This window comes from Octopus sinensis, linkage group LG1 (genome assembly GCF_006345805.1).
Source record: "Octopus sinensis linkage group LG1, ASM634580v1, whole genome shotgun sequence".
NCBI classification, from domain to species: domain Eukaryota; kingdom Metazoa; phylum Mollusca; class Cephalopoda; order Octopoda; family Octopodidae; genus Octopus; species Octopus sinensis.
In genome coordinates, this window is record NC_042997.1 from 39845314 (window position 1) to 39856915 (window position 11602).

At 38.4% G+C, this 11602-nt stretch overlaps 1 protein-coding gene across 1 annotated transcript; it reads left to right on the forward strand.

Moving 5' to 3' along the window:
• Nucleotides 1-1398: 1398 nt before the first annotated feature.
• On the forward strand, nucleotides 1399-4741 carry LOC115216811 (atypical kinase COQ8B, mitochondrial-like). The gene has a single exon (XM_029786396.2). It carries the CDS (start codon nucleotides 1898-1900, stop codon nucleotides 3848-3850), a length of 1953 nt encoding a protein of 650 aa, XP_029642256.1. The 5' UTR covers nucleotides 1399-1897; the 3' UTR covers nucleotides 3851-4741.
• The last annotated feature ends 6861 nt before the right edge of the window (nucleotides 4742-11602 follow it).

Sequence of the window (11602 nt, forward strand, 5' to 3'; positions counted from 1 at the left end):
TCCGTGTCGGTGACACATAAAAGCACCAACCGATCGTGGCCGTTTGCCGGCCCCCTCTGGCACCTGTGCCAGTGGCACGTAAAAAAGCACTCACTACACTCACGGAGTGGTTGGCGTTAGGAAGGGCATCCAGCTGTAGAAACACTGCCAGATCAGACTGGAGCATGGTGCAGCCTCCATGGCTTCCCAGACCCCGGTCGAACCGTCCAACCCATGCTAGCATGGAAAACGGATGTTAAACGATGATGATGGTTATAATTATCAAATTAAATGTTTCATTTTATAAAATAAATATGATTTTGAGAATAAAAATTTAATCAATTAAACAAGCACAATGTTTCGTATGTAAAGAAATAACGATATCTTGAGTAAAATATAACGTTAGCCTATGTTCTTCAGGATAATTAATTTGTTAGTAAGCATGCTTTGTAGCTTTTTTTTTTTTTTTCTCAGGAGGTCAATTTCAAATATTAATCCTTAAGCGAGATCGTTAGCATGCCGGACGAAATGTTTAGCGGTATTTCGGCTATCGTTACGTTCTGAGTTTAAATTCCGCCGAGGTCGATTTTGCCTTTCATCCTTTCGGGGTCGATAAATTAAGCACCAGTTACACATTGTGGTCGATGTTATCAACTTAATACCTATGTCTGTCCTTGTTTGTCCCCTCTATGTTTAGCCCCTTGTGGGTAATAAAGAAATAGGTATTTCATCTGCTGTTACGTTCTGAGTTCAAATTCCGCCGAGGTTGACTTTGCCTTTCATCCTTTTGGGGTTGATAATTTAAGTACCAGTTACGCACTGGGGTCAACGTAATCGACTTAATCCGTTTGTCTGTCCCTGTTCGTTCCCTCTGTGTTTAGCCCCTTGTGGATAGTAAAGAAATAGGTATTTCGTCTGTTTTCATGTTCTGAGTTCACATACCGCCGAGGTCGACTTTGCCTTTCATCCTTGAAAGGTCGATAAAATAAGTACCAGTTGAGCACTGATATGATGTAATCGATTTATCCCTTCCCTAATCTTGCTGGCCTTGTACCAAAAATTGAAACAATTACTATTATTATTATTTTCATTATTCACGGTGTACACGAATGTTTGACATTCGGAATCAATGTCCTTGATACAGGGTCACGACCATTTTCCTTAGATATTGAGGATCTTTCTTACAATCCTTGTGGTTCCTAACAGAGCAAATTTCTCAGTTAATGCAACTCTAGTAGTAGCGATCTCAATAAGGGAACCGTCAGGTTCGTTGGCAACCGTTCCTAAGGTACCCATACCAACTGGGATTACTTTTCTAGGAACCTTCCACAGACACACCCACCTCTTTGACCTGATGCTAATAATTTGCTAATCCAAAATGAAAGGGAGCTAACTGTTAGAAAACATTTTGTTAGTTATCTATCTTTAAACACGAGAGAGCGCTCATAATAACAAACTCGACGGAAAGCGGCACATGTCAATTTTTTTTTCTCTCTCTGTCGGCATGCAGATGTATAAACTTTCACTGCATGTAAGTACATTTCTTCTGTAAATCCGCTCTTCTTCGTAATTATATAACGATATTCGAAAGTAGATACCTCTTTAAGAAAGCAAAACATATGTGGAAGGCAAAAATGATCATTTAGATGTCACCTTGCAGTCGACTTTGTTTACGTTGTCAGTAATTGTTCTATAATTTCGCGCACCTGCCAATCGGCCGCATTTAAACCATTTTTGTATTTAACGAATTATAATATTCAGCTTTAATTTTTGAATAATCTTCCGATTTATACGAAAATAAAGAAGCAAGGAAACGAACGGGGGAATATATGTCTTGACCTTATCCAGTTCTCCTTCCGACTTAATTTATAAATTAATTTGTTTTAGCGCTTCGGGTTGGTTCGTTAAATCTCTCATTATGTCTCGCCGTACTAACGAACTTATCGGTTTATTCAAAGGAATCGAAAGTATTAGTAAAGCCTTAATTGAAATAAATTCAGCAGAATTAAATACGTTCTGGCAAAATTCTAGTCTGAAATCTGCTTCCGAAAATGTTGCAAGTTGTGCTTCTCAAAGAGTTCAGAACTCTGATTTCAGTGGGTCTGATGCTCGCCAAAGAATATCTGATAGCTTTCAAATATTGTCACAACAGACATTTGGCATTTTTAATGCACTCTTTAACCAGAACGCCTTGAAAAAAGATATTGAAGTTGAAGAATCCGGGGAAGATGTTCTCTCAGATTTCCCAAATATTTATGATAGTGAAGCAGGAATCGATGACATAGTTATCCAGTCGGAGTTGTTTGCTCCGAAATCTACTGAAGAGAAGGAACGAATCCCCTCAGACGTAAAGGAAGAGAGAAACGCCAAAGAAGTACCAGCGGTAGAGATGGAAGTTCCTAAGAATTTATCTGATGAGCAACCTTCACCTGAATATGAGACTGTAACGGCTAAACAGGACCCTGAATTACTTTCACCAAAGTATAATCTGGAAACTAAACAAGAGCTGTCTAGTATATCAAAGGAAAGACGTGTACCTTCGTCCAGGATTGCAAGGTTAGTTAGTTACAGTGGTCTAGCTGCTGGCCTGGGTATTGGGGCCTTGGCAGAAGTCACACGACGAACACTAGGAAAGAAAACTCCGGATCAAGTTAGTAAAACAATACTAGGGCCTAGTCCTTTCATGACAGAAGCCAACATTGAACGAGTAGTAACCACTTTGTGTCGTGTGAGAGGAGCAGCTCTGAAGCTCGGGCAAATGATGAGCATACAAGACAATACTTTAATTAGTCCTGAACTCCAAAAAATATTTGAACGAGTTCGTATGAGTGCAGATTTCATGCCAAAATGGCAGATGATGAAGATATTAAATTCTGAACTTGGTTCAGATTGGCAAAACAAAGTGTTGTCTTTTGATGAGAAACCTTTTGCAGCAGCATCAATTGGCCAAGTTCATCAAGTTACACTTCTTGATGGAAAGATGGCAGCAATGAAAATTCAGTATCCTGGCGTTGCAGAGAGTATCGACAGTGATATAAATAACTTGATGGGAGTATTAAAAATATGGAACTTCATTCCCAAAGGTGCTTATCTTGATAACATGATAGTCGTTGCTAAAAAGGAGTTAACATGGGAAGTGGATTATGCCAGAGAAGCTGAATGTGGACAAAGGTTTTATGAACTTCTGAAAGACGATCCTGTTTTTGTAATTCCAGAAGTATACAAAGAATTAAGTACATCACGAGTTTTAACCACAGGCTATATTGAAGGTGTTGCAATTGATAAATGCATTGAGATTGATCAAGAAACAAGGAACTGGATTGGTAAACATTTACTCAGGCTAACTCTTAACGAATTATTTAATTTTAGATTTATGCAAACTGATCCTAATTGGGCAAACTTCTTTTTTATTCCTGAAACAAAACGAATTGGTTTGTTGGATTTTGGTGCTAGTCGCGAATTTAGTAAATCTTTTGTTGATAGATACATGAAAGTTATAAAATCTGCTGCTGACCAGAACCGTGATGGTATTCTCAGTGGTTCTCTTGAACTTGGATTTTTAACTGGATACGAAACCAAAGTAATGGAAGAAGCTCATATTGATGCTGTAATGATTTTGGGGGAAGCTTTCTCGTTTGACGGAGAATTTAATTTTGGTACCCAGAAAACTGCAAAACGCATTCAAAACCTTGTTCCTGTCATGATAGAACACAGATTAACGCCACCTCCAGAGGAATCTTATTCTCTTCACAGAAAAATGTCCGGTGCTTTTCTTTTGTGCACAAAATTAAAAAGTAAAGTAAACTGCAAGGAACTTTTTGAGGATGTATGGAACAATTTCCAACTTGAAAACACAAACGTGAACCAATGATATTTTAAACAAAGAAGTAATTTATCATTTATATAGAGATGTTATTGTTTTTCTTTTCTCATTTTTGTAGATAAATTGTTTGAAAGGTCTGTAAAGTGAGTGTTATTGAATTTAAATTCATATACAGAAAAAAAAAAGATTAACATGTCCCCATGCATCTTGCTGGAGTTGACCTTACCTTTCATTCTTCAGGGAAAAAATAAAAATCAATACCGGTTATATATTGTGGTTGACTCATTCTGCTATATTTCATTTGTACAAATGTATGTTCTTGTGTCAGCATTTTATTAAACATAAGTTCTTGAAATCAACTGTACATTCTTCCACATATTCTCTGTATTGCATATGAGGATAAGAATTATATTTCTACATATTTTTTATTTTTTGTTTCTTTTCCCAAACACTGATTGCCATTTGACAATTGGTTAACTGTGCAACTTTCCATTAAGTTGATTTTACCAAGAGCTGCAACTGTCAGAATTCCCTCACCTCTGCTCACATTTTCGTGCTAACATTGATACACAAGTGATCCAACTGAACTTCAACTGCAAAGATCTCATCAGTCTTGGAGGGCTGCAAAAGACAAGGACACTACATCCCCTCTTCTAAAACCAAAAGCAACCAAAGAAAAACATACGTATAAAAAATTAAGTTTTCTTCAAAACTCAAGTCTTTATTTTAAGAAATTATAAGAATTCGAAAATAGATTCTCTAATTGCCTTCTGTAGTACAATTATATTATACTTTGTTTGTGGAGTTACAGATGATGAAAGACCTTTTAATACGGGTAGATTAATTTGTAAATGTATGCGGCTTCAGCAAGAATACCACAAGTAATAACAGAAGGGACATAACTATGCTGTGTTAATAAAACTTCGTGGTTGACAATCATTCAAGATATTGTTTTTCTTTTTGTTATATTGTGCAATGTGTCCTACTATATGTAATGTTTTTAGAAATATTTTATTCTTGGTTTGCTCTCTTACCATTTTAATTGGATGTGATTGTTTTGAGATTTTCTCTTTTATGTGTAATTAGCCAGTGATTTTCCAAGGGAGATAATATTCCATTTTTCAGCTACTTATCTACCAATTTCTCTTCAATCATCATCATCATCATCATCATTTAACTATATTTAGAACCAAATGATTGTTTTCATGAGAATACTGTATATATCATGAGACTCAAAGAAGTACCATTATTTTGCTGTAAGGTGTTTTAATAAACACCTTTAAGAAAAGATATTCCAGCCATGGCCATTCTGTTTAATCTCTCTATATAAAGCTGAAGTTGTCTGTGTATGGCAGGTTTGGTAGCCTTCAACTAACATTATCTCCTCCGAGACCCTGCGGCGCAAGTTGACCAAAATTGAGAGTATGATAGAAGAAGGCTTGCTCTTCCTTCCGTAGAAGAAAAAATTCAAATCGGATCAAAAAGGTGCTTTTTTTCTATAAAAATCCCTATTTTCTACGATTTTTTGACTGCTGTGTCGCCATTTTTCGGTGTACTTCAACCAGAAAAATGTTCACTTAAATAGAATAATAAGCTACATAATGCAAAATTTTTACTTTTCAAAAATTCCAATTCTAAAGGGTCGAAATGAAGCCGAGCAACGCTGGGCGATACTGCTAGTTTAGATATAAGTAGGAGTAGGATACTTGTTATGTCCTTTTTTGTTATGTCCGTAGTGTTGATTGTGGGGTATTTGACTGCTATTTCAAGTTATACTTGTACACATTATATTCTTTTATGAAAGTGCATTTAAGTACATTCATAACTTTTATAGATAATCCATCAATCATATTTACTTTAATAGATTATAAGCTGAGATGTTTTGTTATCAATTATTTTTTTCCTAGATTGTTTACAACTTCATTGCATATTTTATATACCATATAAAGAGAGGTAAAGACCCTTTTTGGTCATGAATAACCTTGGGATTGCACCTAGGAAGTTTCCCTCTGAGGCACAAGTCCAGGCAAGGTTGTTTATGGAAGACCAGCAGTTGCCCATACATAGCAGCCTCCCCTCTCTATGCCATCAACTTTATCCAAGGGAAAGGCAATAGCTGATACAGCTTGGCACCAGTGATGTTGCAACTCATTTCTATTGCTGAGTGAAGCAGAGCAACATGCAATAAAGTGTCTTGTGCTCAAGAACAGAACACACAGCCCGGTCTGGGAATCAAACTCACTATCTCATGATTATGAGCCCGACATTCTAACCACTGAGCAATGTGCCTTCACATACTCTTACTCTTTTACTTGTTTCAGTCATTTGACTGCGGCCATGCTGGAGCACCGCCTTTAGTCGAGCAAATCGACCCCAGGACTTATTCTTTGTAAGCCCAGCACTTATTCTATCGGTCTCTTTTGCCGAACCACTAAGTTACGGGGACGTAAACACACCAGTATCGGTTGTCAAGCAATGCTAGGGGGACAAACACAGACACACAAACATACACACACACTTATATATAGATATATACATATATACGACAGGCTTCTTTCAGTTTCCGTCTACCAAATCCACTCACAAGGCATTGGTCGGCCTGGGGCTATAGCAGAAGACACTTGCCCAAGATGCCACACAGTGGGACTGAACCCGGAATCACGTGGTTGGTTAGCAAGCTACTTACCACACAGCCACTCCTATCATATATATATATATATATATATATATATATATATATATTTATATACCATATATAACACAACTTTATATAAAAAATGAATTATGTTCTGTTGTATTTTAATACATCAGTAATTTTAGCATCATGTGTTAATAAAACAATTTTTATCATATTATCATTGTAATATATTTTTTTTAACATAATGGTGCAAATGGAGCAGGTGTTTTGAAATTTATTCCATTAAAAGAGATCTCCACAGGGAATTAGATTGCAAAGAGCTTATTTTTTCATTTACAAAGTGTTCTTTCTCTCTCAGAATCTTTATGCAAGTTGTTGCCGAAAATGTGTACTGGTTATGTCTGTCAGCAAGCCATCTTATATAGTTTGAAATGGAATTAAAATATTAGAATGTACTTTATTCACTTGGAAGTTCATATTTTGCTTTTATTTTCAAGGGTTAGAATATTAATTATTTATAATTAACATACTCAGTGTTGTCTTTGCCAGGTTGACTTTTAAGCATTTCATTTCTAGGACCTGCTTCTGTTTGAACATTTCCTCGGATTCTTTGACCATTTTCTTCTGATTCTCTTCTATTCATTCTGCTAGCCATGTTGTCTTGAATGAACAGAGGAATGTAGAGTAGAGAGAACTCTTGAGTTTTGCCAGGGATAAGGCAACCTCACATATTAAGTTTTAGAGTCATGATAAATTTTACCCAGGACACTCTATAAGGTGATTGGTGAACAAAAGGGAAATGACATAAGGTAGGGATCACTCCATAATCTTGCCAGGGACAAAACTATCTTAGTTTTGCTAGTGTCATACGAATTGACAGTACCTTGGTAGATAAAGCAATTAAGAGTATGAAGACCGGGAAAGCCACTGGCCCATCAGGAATCACTGCAGAGATGCTCAAAATATCTGGCAGTGTCAGCTATAGTCTAGTCAACTTTATAGGTAACCAGGTGATACACGAAGGAATTATATCCAATGACTGGTGTAGCAGCTCCATAGTCAATTGCTACAAATGTAAAAGTGACGCTTTAGATACAAATAATTACAGAGGTATCAAGTTGTTGGATCAGGTAATGAAGCTCATGGAGAGGGTCATAGCCCAACTAATTTGGGAGAGAGTCAGTTTAGATGAGATGCAGTTTGGGTTTGTGCCAGGGAAAAGCACCACTGATGCTATATTTCTGGTAAGACAGCTACAGGAGAAATATCTAGCCAAAGATAAACCTCCGTACTTGGCTTTCGTTGACATGGAGAAAGCCTTTGACAGGGTCCCCCGATCCCTTATCTGGTGGTCAATGAGGAAACAAGGGATAGATGAATGGTTAGTGAGAGCTGTGCAAGCCATGTACAGAGATGCTGTCAGTAAGGTGAAAGTTGGCAACGAGTACAGTGAAGAATTCCGGGTAGGGGTCCACCAAGGTTCAGTCCTCAGCCCCCTCCTATTTATCATAGTCCTCCAGGCAATAACAGAGGAATTCAAGACAGGATGCCCCTGGGAGCTCCTCTGTGCTGACGACCTTGCTCTAATTGCTGAGTCACTATCAGAACTAGAGGAGAAGTTTCAGGTGTGGAAGCAAGGATTAGAATCGAAGTCAACCTAGCTATATTCAAAGTTCTAATAAGTAAGAAGGCAGGCAAACCACAAATCCCTTCAGGTAGATAGCCCTGCTTGATCTGTAGAAAAGGTGTCAGTAGAAACTCCATAAGATGTACCCAGTGTAAGCTATGGACACATATGAGGTGCAGCAATATCAAAGGGAGGCTAACTGGGAAGATAGTTTTTGTATGTGGCAAATGCTCAGATGCTATAAACACAGAAAATATGCAGAGAACAGCTTGTCACTTTCCAGGGGGAAAAAACTAGAAGTAGTCGATAGCTTCCATTATCTAGGTGACCAAGTCAGTAGCGGGGGTAGCTGCTCTGAAAGTGTAGCTGCTAGAATAAGAATAGCCTGGGCAAAGTTCAGAGAGCTCTTACCTCTGCTGGTGACAAAGGGCCTCTTGCTCAGAGTAAAAGGTAGACTGTATGATGCATGTGTACAAATAGCCATGCTACATGGCAGTGAAACATGGGTTGTGACTGCTGAGGACATGTGTAAGCTCGCAAGGAATGACGCCAGTATACTTCGCTGGGTGTGTAATGTCAGTGTGCATACTCGACAGTGTAAGTACCTTGAGAGAAAAGTTTGACCTAAGAAGCATCAGATGTGGTGTGCAAGAGAGATGACTGCACTGGTATGGTCATGTAGCAAGAATGGATGAGGATAGCTGTGTGAAAAATATCACACCCTAGTGGTTGAGGGAACCTGTGGAAGAGGCAGACCTAGGATGAGGTAGTGAATTACGACCTTCGAACATTAGGCCTCACTGAGGTAATGACTAGTGACCGAGACCTTTGGAAATATGGTGTGTGTGAGAAGACCCGGCAAGCCAAGTGAGACCATAACCCGTGGCCTATGCCAGGGGTGTAACCAGTCCACTTATGTGTACCTTTCCTTCATTGGACACTAAACTCTGCTTGCGAAGACCTGTTGAGGTAAGTGAAATCGAAATCTAATTTGTTGACTGGTACCATGCTAGTGGAGCACTAAGAGCACCATCCGAGTGTGATTGTTGCCCGAACAGCTGACTGGTTTCCGTGCCGGTGGCACGTAAAAAGCACCATTCGAGTGTGATCATTACCAGTGTCACCTTACTGGCGCTTGTGCTGGTGTCACATGAAAAAAACATTCGAGCGAGGTCGTTGCCAGTGCTGCTGGATTGGCTCCTGTGTAGGTGGAACGTTAAAAACACCATTTGAGCATTGCCGTTGCTAGTACTACCTGGCTGGCCCTCATGCCAGTGGCATGTAAAAGCACCCACTACACTCACGGAGTGGTTGGCGTTAGGAAGGGCATCCAGCTGTAGAAACTCTGCTAGATCAGATTGGAGCCTGGTGCAGCCATTTGGTTTACCAGTCCTCAGTCAAATCGTTCAACCCCTGCTAGCATGGAAAGCAGACGTTTAACAAATGATGATGATGATGATCAACACTGTGTAAAGTAGTTGACATTAGAAAGACATCCAGACATAGAAACCATGCTGATAATGGAATGTGTAAGTGAGATGTTCCTGAGGAACCTAGGAAGGCAGTAATTTTTAATGAGAACAAATTCAGACCATGACAAACCACTCAAACCATGCTAGCATGAAAAGTGGATATAAAACAAAGATAATGATGATGATGATGGTCCTTGGAAAACAAGAATTCTTACAAGCAACTGGTCTTGAATTCTTTTGTTAAACCCATTGAACTATATTAAAAAAGAAGAGTCGAGAACCAAAGATTGATGAACACCTACCTTTTTATTAAGTTCCTTACTAAACTCCTTAGTAATTTTCACTTTGCTGTGTACAAGCCATTTACCTACACCCATTTCTTTTTTCTTTTTTTGTTATTTGCATGATAACCAAACTTCAGATTATGGTATCTTGCCAAAGGTCTTCACCAGGTCATTGAATGTTGTTATAGTGGTTTGCTCTTGGTTAAAAGCTTTTGTTGTTATCCCACCAAAAAGTGGGTATTGAATTTCTCTGTCCTGATATAAACCCAAATGATATCTCATCTAGGCCAAACCTCACCTTGAAAGCTGCACTATAACTCTCTTAACACTTTCATGACTTAATCCATCAATCCGATGCCTCTGTAATTACTCCTTTCTAAAACATCTTATCTTAGAAGCAGTTAATGCTGTTGCTGTATTAGTTATCGGGAACAACTTCTTTCTACTACCTGAATGATGTATGTCCTACATCAATTGTTATTGTTAACATATAGGCGCAGGAGTGGCTGTGTGGTAAGTAGCTTGCTAACCAACCACATGGTTCCTGGTTCAGTCCCACTGCGTGGCATCTTGGGCAAGTGTCTTCTGCTATAGCCCCGGGCTGACCAATGCCTTGTGAGTGGATTTGGTAGACGGAAACTGAAAGAAGCCTGTCGTATATATGTATATATATATATATATATATATATATATATATATATATATATGTGTGTGTGTCTGTGTTTGTCCCCCTAGCATTGCTTGACAACCAATGCTGGTGTGTTTACGTCCCAGGGTCAATTTGCTCGACTAAAGGCGGTGCTCCAGCATGGCCACAGTCAAATGACTGAAACTAGTAGAAGAGTATATTAGTAGCTATCTCTTGTTATCCAGCTGTTTTCTCAATTTGTATATCTTCAATCACTTTTTCAATAGCATAGTTGTCAATCTCCATAGCTGGTTCCTCTGAGCTAGTTTTTATTTTACTCTCTTCATTTATCAACCACCCATAGTAGCATTTTCATGTCCCTCTCTTCTTATGTTTGAGAAAGTGAATGCATCACTGCCATTATACAGGATGTTCAAAAAGTTTCTCATCAGTAAGTATTTTAATGCAAAATAAATATTCATAAGATGGTATAAGACTACAAAAAAATATATTAGACTTTACAAGACTTTAAAAAACTTTAAAAGAGGTGTTGAAAGTGTCATCCTTCATTTTCAATACATAAAATTTAATTTCTTTTTTACTGCCGTGTGAGCATTTCCTAGGCTGATTTCCGTTTCCTGTGACAATTTGCATAAGGACTTTGATGAGCTTGCCAACAGTTTATTAGAAATATTGGAGAATATTTCGTCTGAAAGAACAGTAGGCCTATCGCTTCTTGCTGCATCTTCCACTGAGTTTGTGTTTCTAAATTTTCTTATCAAATACTGCACAGTGTCACGATGTGGAACAACAGTATTTGGAAAAGTTTCACTGAATTTCTGTTTCACAGTATCTGTGTATTTGTTTCCAGCCTGCAACACCCATTCAACTAAAAACGTATGTTCTTCAATGCTTAGCATGTTGACATGCTGAAGGGTACACAATGACTGAGGAACAATGGCTGACACCTGTCCACCCACGTAGTGATAGCCAAGTTGTGCATGTGCAAGATGAAAAAGATTCACTATGGAGAGACATTTTGAACATCCCCTATATGCACTTTTCCCTGGCTGTATCCTGATTCACACAGACATCATCAACATCTAATGTCCATTTTCCATGCTGGCATGGGTTGGATGACTTGACAGGAT

Excerpts from the sequence above, each read along its gene's own strand:
- LOC115216811 (XM_029786396.2), top strand. The coding sequence starts at position 1,898 with ATGTCTCGCCGTACTAACGAACTTATCGGTTTATTCAAAGGAATCGAA.